The sequence below is a fragment of the Kogia breviceps genome, chromosome 3 (assembly GCF_026419965.1).
Source record: "Kogia breviceps isolate mKogBre1 chromosome 3, mKogBre1 haplotype 1, whole genome shotgun sequence".
Lineage (NCBI taxonomy): Eukaryota > Metazoa > Chordata > Mammalia > Artiodactyla > Physeteridae > Kogia > Kogia breviceps.
The window spans coordinates 134,024,295-134,040,874 of record NC_081312.1 but is presented as its reverse complement, the minus strand read 5'-3'; the positions used below and the strand labels follow the sequence as shown (position 1 = coordinate 134,040,874).

At 59.2% G+C, this 16,580-nt stretch overlaps 1 protein-coding gene across 1 annotated transcript; it reads left to right on the top strand.

The window, feature by feature from the left end:
* The first annotated feature begins 2,944 nt into the window (after window positions 1-2,944).
* On the top strand, window positions 2,945-11,187 carry SKOR1 (SKI family transcriptional corepressor 1). The gene is made up of 9 exons (XM_059058566.1): window positions 2,945-3,051; window positions 3,273-5,478; window positions 6,552-6,642; window positions 7,529-7,636; window positions 8,157-8,228; window positions 9,612-9,686; window positions 9,932-10,006; window positions 10,518-10,583; window positions 11,093-11,187. Exons 1-9 carry the CDS (start codon window positions 2,945-2,947, stop codon window positions 11,185-11,187), a joined length of 2,895 nt encoding a protein of 964 aa, XP_058914549.1.
* Window positions 11,188-16,580: the final 5,393 nt, after the last annotated feature.

The following is a 16,580-nucleotide window of genomic DNA, read 5'->3' as shown; positions in this document are numbered from 1 at the left end:
CCAGTTCCCGAGTCCACAGCTCAGTGAAGGAGGCAGGAGGTCGCCCCTCCCCAGGCTGGAGCTGCCCTGACACCTAGCATCCAAGTCTGAAGCCGTGGGGGAGTTGGTTCTGCCCCTTTCCAGCTGCCATCCTCTGGTACCCCACACCCTGATCTCTGCTCCGGCTCCCCACACTATTGGCTTCCCAAGGCCACTGCCTTGGCCCGAAAGTGCAGTACCCATCCCCTCTCCCTTTCCTTCTGAGTCTTCCGTAGCCCCATTACCTGGCCTTGGTCTCGGTCCTGGCCCCTTAGCCGGGAGCGCTGAGGCCTCCCCACTTTGTTCTTGGGGGCAAATTTTGTGGCCCCGGGCCCTCCCTCCCTCCTGGTCCCCTTAATGAGCTTGGGCCGCAGGTGCCGGGAGCAGGGAGCAGGTGTGTGGCCGCTTACCTGGGGCGCCCAGGCCCGGGGGCTGTGGGAAGGCAGAGGGCGCGGCGCGTGGCCCGCGGACTAGCGGACCCCGGGAGGGCACGAGTGACTGCGCGGGCGGTGGGTGTGGCGCCCCGGCTCGCAGATGTCAGGCGCGCCCGCCCCGCGCTGGCCTCGCCACTCGGGCTGTCACCGCGCCTTGCCAGGCGCCGCGCCATGCGCTCCAGGCTTCGGCCTCCACTCCGGGCTCGTCCGGGGCATCAGGGGCAAAGGCACAGGGCACAAGTCTCCCCGCCCGGGACCCTGGAGCCCCGCGCCTGTTGAGAGACGGCGCCGCGCGGGAGGGGCCACCGGGACTGCGAGTGTGAGCGCGGGGAGCCCGGGAGCGCGGCTGTGCGCGCGCACGGGGAGGGGCCGCGCCGTCACCCGGAGAGCCCGGCGGATCCCGGACTCCCGCCCGCCGCTCCGCCCGCCGCGCACCTCCGTTCACCGCTCGCCCGGCTCCAGCCGCCGCCGCACGGTGAGTACCCGAGCCTGGTCGCCGGCTGCCCCCGCGCCCTGTCGCTACAGCTTTCTTCGTTTAGTTCTTCCGATTTGGGTTCTTGTGGGGGTTGTTTTTATTATTATACGTAAAGACCATCGCCTCACTCTCTGCGCTGCCTGCCTCCCGCCTCGTCGCCCTCTCCAAGCTCATCCCTCAAGCCCCACGAGCCGGCGAGGGCTCCCTGAGCCGCCCTGGCCGCTGATCCTTGTCGCTGCGCACAGCCCTTTGCCCGGGCTTTCCACTCTGGCTTTCGAAATTCGGTTCCTTTCCTAGGGTCCACCTTCTCTTGGCTCCGGGGTCCGGAGCCCCCTCCCCCATTAGGGAAAACCCCGGGGGGACTCCAGACCGTCAGCCTGGGGAGGGCGCGCTCGGATCAGGGCGCTCCCTTCACTGCATGCGGGCAAGGCACACTTGCCGATTTCGGGAAACCGAGAAGACATCATCATTTCCCAGAACCGTGGCTCCCTCGCCACCTCCCTAGCCTGAGAACCCTTAAAAAGGGGATGCGGGGCTTTTCTTGCTGACCCCTCAGCCGAGGAGTCAGGACAGTGCTTTTGCCTCCTAAAATGTTGCAAGGGACTTCAACGCAAAAGGAGGGGTCTACTAGTTTCAATTCGATCCACGGAGATAAAGATGAAACAGACAGATAACAGATAAATAGCTTGATACTTGAAGAAGGTATGAAGACAGATGGGAGAAAGAGGAGCTAGCGAGGAGAGACAGACAGCTCAGGGACAGATAAGATCGACAGATGCGGGGTACCTAGACAAACAGAGAGGGAGGGAGAGAGACAGACCGACAGAAGATCCCAGTCTCCTTAATGAAGCTTTTGAGCTCGGATGCCCTGTCCTGCTAGAGCTGCCCCCTTTGAAAATGGATTTGCCTTTTCTGACGAGTTCAGGGGAGGGGCCCTCGGGGTTGGGCTGCCTGGGCCGCAGGAGCCCCTGCAGCCATGGGCTGGGTGGGAGCCTTCGGTGTCTGAGGACACGTGGCTGGGCTCAGCCACCTAGGGGGCCCCAAGCATCAATCCCCGGGTCCTTCCCGCTGCTGATGTCCGCAGACGCGGCTGCCTCCCTGCCTCGGCCAGAGAGCAAAGCTCGGGACCAGCAGTAACTTTTGACCTGGAGCCTTGTGGTGGCTTCAGAGACCGGCCAGGTTCCTTCTCAGCCCATATGAGTCAGGACAGCCCGGCATGAAGGATACTAAACAAAACAAAACAAAACAAAACAAAACAAAAACCACGCCCCCCAAAGAGGAAGCTCAGAACCTGGAGAGACTGCATTTGGCCTGAGTGGGAAAGGCATATCTGAAGGAGGAAAACTTAGGGAGTGTATGCCTAGAAGCAAAAGAGAAGTGGCTTCTGAGAAACTTCCTTGAGAACCTCTCCGTCCCACATGCTGACACGGAGGGAAATCAGCTTTGGTCTGGAACGCAGCTAAAAATGCAGAAAATGTGGTTAGGAATTGCTTGACCCTGATCCCACCGATGGTTGGAAAGAAAACGGTTTATATTTCCAGCCGGAATCTTTCTGCTCAACGAACGCGAGGCTCCGGGCGTGAGAGGAAAAGCTTGTGTTTGTGGAAAGCAGTGCTGTTATCCCGGGGAGCCGGCTTGGCGCGGAGCTGGGTGCAGTGGGGGCAACCCTGGGGCTGGGCACTCACGGCGTGCTTTGGAAAGAGTACGGTTCAGCACCACGAACAGCGGTCGCCTCTGTCTCTCCCCGCCTCCCTCACGGCCTCTAGGCCCTCCTCCTTCTCCTTGCCACCTCCCCACCCCCCGCCCCGCCCCGCCCCCTGCTGTCTGGAGATGGGCAGTGACCACCCCTCCCCCCTCCCTATTCCTCCCTGCGCTGCCCCCGCCCTCGTGCATGCGCGACTGAGCAGAGGGGCGGCCTGTCCCCGACGTCAAGGCTTCAGGACCCGGACGGGTAGGGCAGCCTGCGAGGGTGGCCGAAGACGCACGGATCTGGGCACCAGGAAGCTTGGGTTCGGCGATGGCTTTGCTGTGTGGCCTTGGGCAAGTCACTCTCCGTCTCTGGGCCCCACTTCCTACCCTGTCCGAAAAGAGGATCAGGTTCCTAGCTACCGGGGCATTCCTGAGGTCTCAATTACCCATACTCCTCCTCCAAACCCCGGGGGCTTTTGTTCCAGTGCCAGCACGCGTCTGAATAACAAAAGGCGCCCGTCCAGGGGGCGAATGAGCTTGGGCTCCCCATTGCCAAGTTTCCCAGCGCGCCCGACTCGGCGCGCCCTGCTGGGCGGGCCCAAGCGGCGTCGGCGCTGAAAATGGCTCATCGGCTCTCTGCTTTCTCTGTTTCGCAGGAGCGGCGGCATGGAGGCTCTCACCACTCAGCTGGGGCCGGGGCGCGAGGGCAACTCCTCGCCCAACTCCAAGCAGGAGCTGCAGCCCTACTCGGGCTCCAGCGCTCTCAAACCCAACCAGGTGGGCGAGACGTCGCTGTACGGGGTGCCTATCGTGTCTCTGGTCATCGACGGTCAGGAGCGCCTATGCCTAGCGCAGATCTCCAACACCCTCCTCAAGAACTACAGCTACAATGAGATCCACAACCGCCGCGTGGCCCTGGGCATCACGTGCGTGCAGTGCACACCGGTGCAGCTGGAGATTCTGCGTCGGGCCGGGGCCATGCCCATCTCGTCGCGCCGCTGCGGCATGATCACCAAGCGCGAGGCCGAACGCCTTTGCAAGTCGTTCCTGGGCGAGCACAAGCCACCCAAGCTGCCCGAGAACTTCGCCTTCGATGTGGTGCACGAGTGCGCCTGGGGCTCGCGTGGCAGCTTCATCCCCGCGCGTTACAACAGCTCGCGTGCCAAGTGTATCAAGTGCGGTTACTGCAGCATGTACTTCTCGCCTAACAAGTTCATCTTCCACTCGCACCGCACACCCGACGCCAAGTACACACAGCCCGACGCAGCCAACTTTAACTCGTGGCGCCGACACCTCAAACTCAGTGACAAGTCGGCCACAGACGAACTGAGCCACGCTTGGGAGGACGTCAAGGCCATGTTCAATGGTGGCACTCGCAAGCGGACCTTCTCGCTACAAGGAGGCAGCGGCGCCAATGGCGGGTCGGGTGGGCAGGGGAAGGGTGGTGCTGGTGGTGGCGGCGGGGGCGGCCCGGGGTGCGGCGCGGAGATGGCCCCAGGCCCGCCGCCCCACAAAAGCCTGCGCTGTGGCGAAGAAGAGGCCGCCGGGCCTCCCGGGCCGCCTCCTCCTCACGCGCAGCGGGGACTTGGTCTGGCGGCGGCAGCCGGCGGCCCCGCGGGCCCCGGAGGGCCTGGTGGCGGCGCCGGCGTTCGCAGCTACCCGGTGATCCCAGTGCCCAGCAAGGGCTTTGGCCTCTTGCAGAAGCTGCCCCCGCCGCTTTTCCCTCATCCCTACGGTTTCCCCACGGCCTTCGGCCTCTGCCCCAAAAAGGACGACCCCGTGCTAGGTGCGGGCGAACCCAAGGGCGGCCCAGGCACCGGGAACGGCGGGGGCGCGGGCACTGGAGCAGGCGCGGGCGGCCCAGGCGCTGGCCACTTGCCCCCCGGGGCGGGGGCTGGCCCGGGCGGCGGCGCTATGTTCTGGGGTCACCAGCCCCCCGGAGCAGCCAAGGACGCAGCGGCCGTGGCTGCGGCGGCTGCCGCAGCCACTGTGTACCCGACGTTTCCCATGTTCTGGCCGGCGGCAGGCAGCCTCCCAGTGCCGCCCTACCCAGCGGCGCAAAGCCAAGCCAAAGCCGTGGCGGCGGCTGTAGCGGCGGCAGCGGCGGCGGCGGCGGCTGCTGCCGGTGGCGGCGGCCCCGAGCCCCTGGACGGTGCCGAGCCGACCAAGGAGGGCGGCCTGGTCGCAGAGGAGCGCTGCCCCAGCGCGCTGTCCCGCGGGCCGCTGGACGAGGAGGGCGCGGACGAGGCGCTGCCGCCCCCGCTTGCCCCGCTGCCCCCGCCGCCCCCGCCGCCCGCACGCAAAGGATCCTACGTGTCGGCCTTCCGGCCTGTGGTCAAGGACGCCGAGAGCATCGCCAAGCTCTACGGTAGCGCCCGCGACGTGTACGGCGGCGGGCCAGCCCGTGAGCCCGGGCCAGGCACAGGGTCCGGCGGCGGCTACGTGAGCCCGGACTTCCTGAGCGAGGGCAGCTCCAGCTACCACTCCGCCTCCCCCGACGTGGACACTGCGGACGAGCCCGAGGTGGACGTGGAGTCCAACCGCTTCCCCGACGACGAGGGAGCCCCGGACGAGTCCGAGCCCGGCGCGCCCGGCGCGCCCAGCACAGGAGACGGCCCCGATGGCGACCAGCAGGCAGGGCCTCTGTCTACCACCTCATCGGGCGCCGACGTCCCCACAGACTCTCCCAACGGCGGCAGCCCTCGTCCCCGGCGCCCCCCGGGTCTACCCCCAGCCAGTCGGTCCGCATTTGGGGACCTAGCGGCTGACGACATGGTGCGGAGACCGGAGAGGAGCCCGCCAAGCGGCGGCTATGAGCTGCGAGAGTCTTGCGGACCGCTGGGGGGGCCCGCGCCGGCCAAGGTGAGCCCCGAGCCCGCCCCACTGGGGGCGCCTCTTTGCTTACCCCTCGGCAACTCTGGGATGTGGGGCAGGCCCTGGCCGGGTGGGGGACGGGAATTTTGTTCTGAGCGGGCGTTCCAGCAGTAGAGGCCCCGGCTGCTCTGGATAGGCGCAGCTTCGGGAGCTCTGTGGAGCTGGGCTCGCGGGGACCCCCGACTGAGGGTTTCGGAAAATCGGGGGGTGGGGGTGGCGGGTAGGCCTGAAGAATGCGTGTGCTGTGTTTTTGTTGATGGGAGTGGGGAGGAGACAGGCAGAGACTGGCAGTCACACAGAGACAGAAAGGTAGAAATAAAATGGGTCTGGAGGAAAGGGACCGAAATCCAGAGAAAAGCGCTCAAGATGCCGGGCCGGTAGCACGCCCTCCCGGATGGGGATGTGAGCCCCGGGGAAGACGAGCCGGTAAACAGAGGAGAGGGATGCCTCTCCACCAAGCCGCAGTACGGGGTCCCCGGAATCTTCCTCCACACGAACTCGTAGTTTTCCGAGTCTCTTCGAATTCCTGTCCTAGGAACCGCAGGGTTCGTTGGCAGGAAGCTGTCGTCGAGAAGGTGTGCGGGGCGGGAGAGGGGCTCCCTGGCTGCCGGGGCCGCGGGTTCGGGTGGGGGGTGTGCACTTGAAAGTGGGTGCGCACACCTGTACATTTCCATTCGGTCCATTAAAAAACGAATCATTAGCCGGATGCGAAAGGCGTCGTTTCTACCGGGGACTGGGAGCGGGCGGGAGGGAAGACGCGGAGACGGGCGAAGAGGGTGGGGGCGGCTTTCAGCTGCCCGTGGCTTGGGAGCCGCTTTGTGTTTCGGGTAATTTTCTCGAGGGCGCTAATAATTACCAGGAATCCACAACGGTGATGCGGCCTCTGAGGGCTCAAGGCTGCTGCGCGTGCGTCATGGCCGCCCGGGGCGCTCGGGTCCAGCGGGCGAGCGCACCTCCGTCACCCTCTCATGCTCCCTCCTGGCCGCGGCGCAGGGCTGGGCTGCTGCGAGCCGCCGCCAAACGGCCCCTCCTAACCGCCTGTCATTTCTCGGCCGCCGCAGGTGTACGCGCCCGAGCGGGAGGAGCACGTGAAGAGCGCGGCGGCGGCGCTGGGGCCCGCGGCCTCCTACCTCTGCACCCCCGAAGCCCACGGTAACGCCCCCAGCCCCCCTAACGAGGTCCCTGGCTAGTGTGATGGGGGGACCGCGCGCGGAGGGCCGGGGCCAGAGCAGGCCTGCGAGGGAAGACGAGAGGAGGAAAGACAGAAGCAGAGAAAATGAGAGAAAGAGGGAGAGGGAAAGAAAAACAGTGAAAGAAAAAGGAAGCTAAGCGAGGACTCCCAACGACTTACATCCGCCCTCTCCACCGCACAGACACCGCTCACGTACACCTCAGGCACTGGGTTAAACCTTTTACAAACCACGCCTGGCGTCCTTTTCAGATCCTCATTTATTCAGCAAGTGTTTTGGCCGAGAGGTCCCCTGTGGTCAGGACGGATCCGGGAGGGGGTGGGGACGCAAGGCCACCCCCTTGGGGACCCCTGAAGTGCCGTGGTAGCTGCAGCCCAGCGCGGGGGCACGTGCGCGTGGGACCCAGTGGCTCTCAGAGAATGGACTGAGGGCCTCGGAAATCCGGGCAGGCCAGGCCGGGGAAGATGTCTCCCCCGCTGCCGCCACCCCGAGGGTCGCCGCCTGGGCCGCGTTCTCGGCGCAGGTAGACCCGGCGGCCACGCGCGCTCGCGGTGCCCCAGTATCTGCACGCGATGTAGGTCGCTTGTCCCTGGTGGGCTCGGCTGCTCGTTTTGCTCTTTTCCAAGGGGCTGGGGAGGGGGCGTGGAGCCGGAGATGAGCAGATCGCGCGCGGGGGAGGGGGTGCCCGGCCCAAAGCCTGAGGGTGCGAGCCCAGGCGCACAGCCGGGAACCAGCGGCGGCCACGACGCTTTTAATTAGGGCTCGGGCGCCCCGACCGCGGCAGCTCTGGCCGTATCGGGGTCACGGTTTCTTTGCCTCTCCTTGAAACTCGGTTTATTGCCTTTAAGAGCCAGATAAGGAAGACAATCACTCGACTGCCGACGATTTGGAAACAAGGAAATCCTATCCAGACCAAAGGAGTATCTCCCAGCCAAGTCCCGCAAATACAGACAGAGGTGAGCCCTAGGACCTTCGCACTCCACCCCCACCCGGGAGCTGGGCCCCAGGTCGCCCAGGTTTCCACCTGCTCCAGCGGCAAGCCTAAGGGGCTGCCGTTCCTCTCTCGCGGCTGGCACATAAATATTTAAATAGTGTGGGCAAGGTTCAGGCCAGGTTTCCTGATGAGTTGCTTACCTCCTTGGTGGGTTTGGGGCTCTTCCGTGAGGGAAGGAGGCTTACTAGGATATGAGGAACACCATCACCCACATAAAACAGATCAAAGGGTACTTCCTGCCCTAAGATAGCCTGTTTTCCCTGGGTCCACTCTCTTCCAGCGGGTCACTCTCTAAAATAAAGGCTGTACCCCTAAAATAATGACTTGAAAGGTGGGTAGTACTGGATGCCTGTAACTGTCTCCTCTAAAGGCAGAGCGTCTGAAATAGGTTTCCAACTTAGCACAGTTCCCAGGAAGCTCACCCCTCCCCTCCCAAGGCCTCTCCCAGGACAAAACCCCTCTTACTTGCCCTTGTATCCCAGGCGAAGATGGGCTCACCCTAGATGTCACGGGAACTCAACTAGTGGAGAAAGATATCGAGAACCTGGCCAGAGGTGAGGTTAAATCTGTGAAATGGGGGTACACTGTGCTTGGGGGCAATGGGCCCTTCTTGTAAAGGGGTGTTATTCGTGTAGGAGTAAGTGTGAGAAGAAAAGTCTCTTGGGGAATCAGTCTTCATTGAGCCAAAGGGATAATTCCCTGGACACATTATCCTGGCACAGAGGTCGGGGTGGGGGGCGGGAAGGGGAAGGGTGAAGTGAGCAGGGGGAGGGAACCAGCCACCGCAGAGTTCCCAAGGCCGGGCCTGTCTGAATAGCCCAGTGAGAAAGAAAAATGAGTAATGATCCTCAGAACTTGATGCATGTGAACAATCAGACAGGGCAATCTGGGTCTCTCAACCTCATCTGAATAGCAAGATTTTGAGGACGCATTTACTTTAGGAATGTCTCAGAGGGTTTGTTTTTGTTTTTTTCCTGGAATTAATGCATAACTGACTCCACCCCACCCTAAATAAGGTGAGGATGGACCTTGTTTGTGGAATGGGGTCCTGGGGTTGCTGCTCCACTGCAAAAGGAAGAGTGTGACTTGAGTCACAGAGAAAGGAGCTAACCCACTTTGCTTCTCTGTCTCCCATTTTTGTGTTTTCTGAGCACCTGCTAGGGGAGAGGATTTCTCAGAGAGCCTCCCTATGTGGAGGACCAGATACCAATAGCTCCGTGGTCAGGGCAGCCCCCTGCCACTCCGTTGGAGCTGCTTTTGAGGGCACCAACGGGGATTTCCACACCCAATTGCCTCTCCCTGCCCCCACCCAGCCCAGGGTTGGGCTTGGAAATTGGTATGGGGAGGGAGAGAAGCACTGGCGGTCTTCCACTCTTCCTAGTTACAGATTTTACAGGCTATGTGATTACCTTCAAAATCCTTGGTGCTTTTTATGAGCGTTCTTAGCATGAATTTGGGGTCTTGGGACCTCTTGAAATTGTAAACAAACTGTTGTGAATATATGTATTTTTCCAGGGCAGGGGTCCAAGGCTTTGACCAGATTCTCCCTGGTCTGTATCATTGAAGGGAGGGATTAAGTCTGTCAATTGAAGGGGTAAACGCGTCTTCCTAGGCCAACCTCTAAGCTTAAGGAGTTAGGGACAACTTAAAGCAGAAACCATGCTGGTTAGCCCCTGGGGCCAGGGCCTACAAGTCCAACATGCATTCTACTATCCTGAATTTGATTCTCCTGGGCAACCTAATCCCCTAACCCCATTTCTTGCCCAAATCCGTTGGATGCAGATGGAAAAACTGAGTGTTGAGGGCCTCTATCATCCAGTCCCACCCTCCCCTACTCCCGTCTCAGGGGAACTGGCCAGGGGAGGACCTGGGTACCTTATGGGCCCCCTGAGTCCCACCACCCACTTCCTTTACCTCCCACTCTCGCCCCTTCACAGACGAATTGCAAAAACTGCTCCTGGAGCAAATGGAGCTCCGCAAGAAGCTGGAGCGAGAATTTCAGAGTCTCAAAGGTACCCCATCCAGATCCACCCCACCTCATCACCAGAGCCTTCTTCCCGCAAGCCCCGGGCTGAGCCCGGGACCCCAGTGCTAGCAGCTGCCGCTCCGCACGAGGCCAGAGCCACAGAGAACCCTCCTTTTCCGGGGTTTCCCACTAGGCCAAAGACGGAGGGGGTGGGGTGCGGCTGGGGAGTGGAGAAACACGGCCGAGGGAGGGGGCTGTGCGTAACAGCTCTCACTTAATCAATTTGCACAGATAATTTTCAGGATCAGATGAAGAGGGAATTGGCTTATCGAGAAGAAATGGTGCAACAGCTGCAAATTGTCAGAGGTAAGACGGGAGTCAGGTGAGCGCGTGCACGGGCCGTAACTGCCTCTCGTCTGGCAGGAGCCGCAATGTTGGCTCAGTCATTTGGATTTAAATTGAAGGTAATTTAACAATTATTTTTTAATTTAATATCCTTTGTATACTCTGATTAGCCTCAGAATGGCAAGCGAGCCCAGCAAACGGCTTGCAGGCATCATTACATGGAGTGATTGAACTTCTTATCGCGGCAATTTCCATGGTTTCTAAATTAAAAATCGAGGCGTAAAATTACCTGGGAAGTAATGCCTAAGTTTGCTTTAATTTTGGTTAGATCCGTCTGCCTTTAAGCACCATCCCAGGCCATTTCCTCCCTCTGCCAAGCTGCAGTTTGGAACTTTGATGCCCCCTCCCTCAGTCTCCGGGACTTGTTTCTGCCAGTGGCTGAGCGCTGAGAAGAGGGTGAGGCCCGGTCTGTGACCCCAGCGGGCCCTAAGGTGGTCTCATTTCCTCACTGGTTATTTCCTATGTCTTCCAGATACTCTGTGTAACGAACTTGACCAAGAGAGGAAGGCGCGCTATGCCATCCAGCAGAAATTAAAAGGTGCGGAAGCCGGGGAAAGAAGGAGGGGTGCCAGGCGCTGGCTGTGCAGGCGAATGAGAGAATGAATGAATGAACGAACGAATGAATGAATAGCAGTGCTAGTGAGAGGGGAAGGCCAGGTCTACATAGATCAGTAGCTGAGAAGAGGGAAATGGGAATTGATTTTAATGGAGAAATGATGCTAGAACGGTGGGATAGGGAGAAAGAGCCCCTTGAGTTCTGAGCATTGGGAAATCTGCCACCAGGTCCAAATCTGGTTTGGGGCCGATCAACCTCCCTTTTATTGTGCCTCAGTTTCCTCTTCTGTAAAATGGGCCAATTGAACTAGAGCAGTGGTTCTGGATAGCCAGGATCTCTCTACTACCCTCTCACCTTCTGATGCTGTCGCTTGAGAACCCCTGAGCCTGAAGGGGGTGGGTGAGACCCGGGCGGACAGGGGAGCGAGGGAGCCCGTGGACCGCGCAGACCTGGCGAGGCGCCCAACATGGCCCAATCGACTGTCTCTCCAGAAGCCCACGACGCCCTGCACCACTTCTCCTGCAAGATGCTGACGCCCCGGCACTGCACTGGCAACTGCTCCTTCAAGCCCCCGCTGTTGCCCTAGGGCCAGCCCGGCCGCGCCCACGCGCCCTCAAGCCATGCTGCTCTCTTTTTGTAAATACCCGCGGCCGCGGCGGCCTAAGGCGAGATACAAGCCATTTGGACTGGACCGATGTAAATACAGCCTCCCTCCCGCCCGCTCTCCTCCCGGGCGCCTCGGCCTTGCCCGCCCCCTCCCGGGCGCCCCCGCCCAGGACCACGTCTCCGTTTCCAACTGTAAATACCACCTCGCCCCACGGTTGAACTCCTGGGCATCGGACCTCATGGGGTTAACTGGACCGAAGGGGGTAAGAAAGGGGAGGGGGCCTCTCCCCCCCTGTACAGCCTCGGAACCCCAATTGTGAATACAATGTAGGAACTTCGCTGACCCCGCGCTCCCCGTCCGGTCCACTTCTGAAACTCTTGTTCCTAATGACAAAGTGGCTACGTGCAATGGATATAAATGTACTGTGAGTCTCTCGGTTCAGTATTGGGTTCACTTTAACTTATTTATGCTGTAAGTTATTTGCTTCCTTCTCCTGGACCTACTTCCGGTCCCGTTTTGCATTCCCTCTTGGGTTTTGCTTTGTCTATTTTTTTGTTGTAACCTCTTGATGTAACAGCACTTTAAAAAGGGCGACAACTGACTCACGAGAGGGAGACCACCTTGAGCCTGATTGGGGAGACCACCCTGTATCCGTGACTTTTGTTTTGTTTTTAATAAAAAAAAAAGAAATCTATTACTTCCCGGGCCTTTGGAGGTGGGAGGGCGGCGGGGGAGTCGGGCGCAACAGGTGGTGCGTGGGGACCACAGCGCGGGTTCTGGGGCACCCGGGCTGAGACCCGCATTTGCTCAGGTGGGCAGCAGCGAGCATCCCGATCTCTCCACTAGTCCTTTAGGCACCCCTAGTTTGCCCCACAGGCCACCCCCGCCCCACGTTTAGGACCCTCCCTTGGGCCACGGCGGAGAATGAGAACTACTGCAAGGTCTCTGACTCTTCCCTCCAGCGCTCGCAGGGGCCGAGAGTTTACTCTGCCCATTTCCACGCCTGCCCCACCGGAGAAGCCACCTCCTGGGCGCTCAGAGACCGAATCGGGCCCTGCCGGGAATCCCAGGTTCAACCAGAACTGCGAGGAGGCGCGGGTACTGTCCGCCAGGCCCTGGAGCTCTGGGGCGGGGCGGGGCGGGGCGGGGCGGGGCGGGGCGGGGGCGAGGTAGGAGTGGAGGGCCTGGGCCCGGCAGGCCCGGGAAGGACGCGGGGCACTCGCAGCCTGTGCGCAGATGCGCTCCCGCCTGCCTCGCCGCTAGCTGGACGGAGGGGCCCTGGCGGGTTTTGACGTTCCGTCCATTTTAATCCCAGCGGGGTTTGCGGACGTCGAGGAGCCCAAGGAGGAAGGTGAGATACGCCGGCCGCTGGAATCCGGGCGGGACGGCTGCGGTTGCCGAGGCCTTACCTCGCCACGGGCCTCCCCTCCCCCTTCGGCCTCAGTTTCCACAGGGCACCTGCTTCTTGGGCTACAGATAAATGATGGAAACGGCAGCGCGCTTTTTGGAGGGGGAGGAGAGTGTGGGAAAGCGCACGGTCCCGGGAATCATTTGGTCTTGGTATCAAATTTCCCCTCCTTACCTGACTACCAGAGGTGCCGTGTCTTGCCATTAAGTCTTCCTAGGCCTCCTCTCGGCCTCTAAAATAATATTCAGACCTCCGGCCCCGGCAGCTCGTGGACGCGCTCTGGGAGGAAGCAAGCGCAGGGCATCACTCCGCAGCCTGCACCCGCACGCCCCGACGACCCTGCCCTCCGACACCACAGGACTCTCACTGCGCGTCCCCGGGCGGCCCGGCAGAGACCCTGGAGGCGGGCGTTCTGTGCCCAGCCGCTGGGCGAGCAGCAGGGCCCCGGGAGCCCTCGGCTGCGCCGGTGGGGAAGTTTCGTGGCGGGTCGTCCGGAGGGCCCGGGGCGGAGCTGGCGAGCCGGGGCGCGCTCGGGGCCTCCGGGAAGGGGCACAGGCGGGGAGACCCCCCGCGCGATCGAGGCAGGAAGCCAGGCCCCCGAGCACCCTGCGCTGGGGCTCGGAGCCCTCGTGTCCCAGGTTATTCCGAGGGCTAGACCCAGAGGGGACTGCGAGAATGGCCGGGTAAACTGTGAGGTGTCGCTGACGGATGAACTCGCCTCGGACGCGCGATTTCCCGACAAGGACCCTCTTCAGGGAGCGGGAACTTTTCGTACGGGTGGAACCAACCAGATCAGTCCTTCACTTTACCAAAGGTGAAACTGAGGTCCAAGAGAGAGAGATGCGTCCCTAGGGAGTGCCAGGGGCGAGCGGAGCTGGGTCCCGGCGGGGAGCGCGGGTTGGGAGAGTAAAGCGCCTTTCCCTCCCTGGGCGGAACCGCTTCTTAGGAACTGGCACTTTCTCTGTAAAATGGGATGAACAGTTACTACCCAGGCAGGAAGTTACTGCGTCGCTACGGTCCACACAGAGGAACCTGGCAAACATTCCTTTTCACCTTTCCTTTTCTAATTCCACAAAGTGGGGAAAAGAGCCGTAGGCAGCTGGGGCTAGGAGGAAAGGGCGCCCCACCTGGACCGGAATCTCTTTGGACTGGAGGTGTAGGCGGATGCGACCCAGAAAGCTCTCGTAAAAACCCTCCTGGGCTCCGATTCCTCTCAGAAGTGGTTTGTTCCTCTCAAATGTTAATAACCAAACGATTGGTATGGATGTAATTATCAATAATTATACGAATTATTGCTGATTGCGGGGCTCGTAGCTACTTTAATTAGTTTACCAGATTCTAATTAAGTTAAATGAAACATTAATAGGGAAAATATGCTTTGACAAAACCCCAGGATTTTAAAAAATCTTTTCCTCGCCACAACGTTGCCACCTTGCGACACATTTTAGGCATTACAGCCAGCGTCCGAAGACCCCAGACTAGGGAGCCTTGTCTTAGGGAGAAAAAGTGGGGCTTGGGGAATGGGGAGCCGGCTGTTCTTTCGTGGTGTTTGTTCCTCATCTCGGCTCCCGGTGGTACCCAAGGAGGTCGGGCTCTGGAGTCCGAGGTCTGGGGGTAAAGAACGAGGTAAACATGCCTCTTCAACCTCCCACTCCTTTTTCAGCAGAGGAAGGCTCTGGGGAGGCTCGTTGGGGCAGGTGATGTCTATCTTCACCTGTCCCAGCAAATCCAGGGTGATAAACTGAGCGAAGCTGGAAGAGCAGATGATAACAGCGCCAAGCTGCTTGCTTTTTCACTCCCCTGGGAGAAACCAGTAGGTCGATCCCCACCTTCGTTTCCTCTGCAGTTCAGCGTAACATGTCGGCCCGAGACACCTGGAAGATCTCTGGATTCCTGGGATTAACCTCTGTGTTCCTGTGGCACTTGGTTAATGAAGCTAATAGGGTGCTCACCTCCCTGAGTTATCCTTGGTGTTTTCATTTCTCATAGACCGTAAGTGCCTTGGCAATCGAGGCCACATCTTGCCCTTCCTTGTAACTTCCAACACAGGGCCCAATGCATCGCAGGGACTCAACAGTTGTCTAGATGAATAGGTTCCAACTTTGTTGTTCATCTGGGTGCTGGAAATTTCTGAGGGAAGGAATCCCTAGGTGCTTCTGGACATCAGCTATCGGGAAGCAGTTAAGCTCATTTGCATAGTTAATTAAATAAACACAGGCTTACTGCTCAGAATATCCTTCATCAATAGGATTAGTCTTGTCGGGGCAGGTGTCAGGTGAGGGATTGTCAACCTAGAACAGGAAAGCTTTCTTCCTCTTGCTACTGCATCCCGAAGAGGGTACTCCTTCACTCCCTCTAATTTTGCAAGGTCACTGAGCACACACTTGTCCACCCATTCCCAGCTACCCTGATCTAAAGTCTAACCTTGATCCTTTACAAAAATGTGACTCCTGTCCTTGAATTTAGACCACCAACAAAAGCAGACCTGGACCTGCATATTCTTTGCATTAATTCTAAACAGCCTCACGTCCCACTCTACGCCCCCACAGGGAGCATAGTGTTTGGTTAAGAGCACAGACTCTACAGCCAGATTTCCTGTGTCTCAATCCCTTCTCTGCCACTGACTAGTTGTGTGACATTGGTTGGGCAAGTTGATGAATCTCTCTGTGCCTCAGCTTCCTCATCTGTAACATGAGGGAGAAAAGGATACCTACTTCATAGAACCGTGCAGAGCCCTGAAAGTCAGCGAGGTCTTTGGCTTTTACAGCACTAGGAATTGCTTGTGTCTTTTCTAGTTTTTGCTCTGAGACCAGGGTTATGCCAAGAAGAGGGACGAACGATGACGAGTTTCTTTAGAAGGAGAGAGAGCCAAACCACCCCCTGGTCATTTCCTCGTTGGACATCCCAGAAAGTGACCTTTAAAACTACTCACCCAATTACCCAAGTGGCCTCCAAGGAACCAGGCATTTTTGGGGGGAGAAAAGAAAGCCAAAGATTGTCCTCTAACTCCATGAACTGGAGGCCGTGAGCCGAGGGGGTGCAACGAGAGGTCCCCGAATCCCTGTTCTCGGCTGTTACCTGGAAAGGAGCATTTCACTGAAGAGAACAGAAATGGATCCTTGATAGTACGCTCTCGGCAGCTCCGAGCACCCGGCGGTAGAGGGCCCGCCGCTGCCCTGGGGCGGCCCTGGGGCTCCGAGACTGTCCGTGTGCCTTGACTGAGGAGAGCACAGAACCTGGGAGCGGTGCGGCCGCTGGAGACAGACCAGCCCGGTTCGCAGCGGCTGCAGAGACCGCCAGGAGGACTACGCGCGTGCTCGGGCACCAGCAAGGCATATGCACCAACATTTTTCTCCTGGAAAGAAATTGGTGCCTCAAAAAACGCTGACAAACACATCACAGGAAATCTGAACTTTGTTGGCCTTTTTTCCCTTCTCATCTTAGGACTGCTTTTTGCAATTGAATTACCTGGGGGCAGGACCTGGGTCTTTTCAGGGTCTGTGCCTCTAAAGGTCTTATCAGGCCTTGTTTCAGCCACTTAACATGATCATGCCCAGGTGGCTTTACCTCTCAGTGTCTCCTGTGAAATGGTGGCAGTAATACCCACAAGACAGGGCTGTCAGGAATATTAAAATGAGATACCGGTGAAGGCCCTGGCCCACAGATGTTCAATAAGGAGTGTGCATTATTATTACTCCTGGTATAGTACAATTTATGTTTATGGTAGCACTAAGGTCCTGTTATATTTTGGACGTGAAACAGATCAACTTTGACAAGGCCATTTCCTTAAGTGTAAGGTACAGTTGAACTCAGGATAATGCAGAGGGAAGCAGAAGCAAGATTTGAAAGGTTGAAGACTGGGGCCGAGAGCCAGATGTGAAAAGCAAAAAAGCGATGGATCTGACTGCCCACACTTCAGTGTTTGCATCAACGTGCAAACTGTGCACCTGGTAAACTGAGGAAC

Excerpts from the sequence above, each read along its gene's own strand:
- SKOR1 (XM_059058566.1), top strand. The coding sequence starts at position 2,945 with ATGGCTTTGCTGTGTGGCCTTGGGCAAGTCACTCTCCGTCTCTGGGCC. Across the intron at positions 7,637-8,156 it reads TCCCGCAAATACAGACAGAG|GCGAAGATGGGCTCACCCTA; the intron begins GTGAGCCCTAGG and ends CTTGTATCCCAG. Across the intron at positions 9,687-9,931 it reads AGAATTTCAGAGTCTCAAAG|ATAATTTTCAGGATCAGATG; the intron begins GTACCCCATCCA and ends CAATTTGCACAG.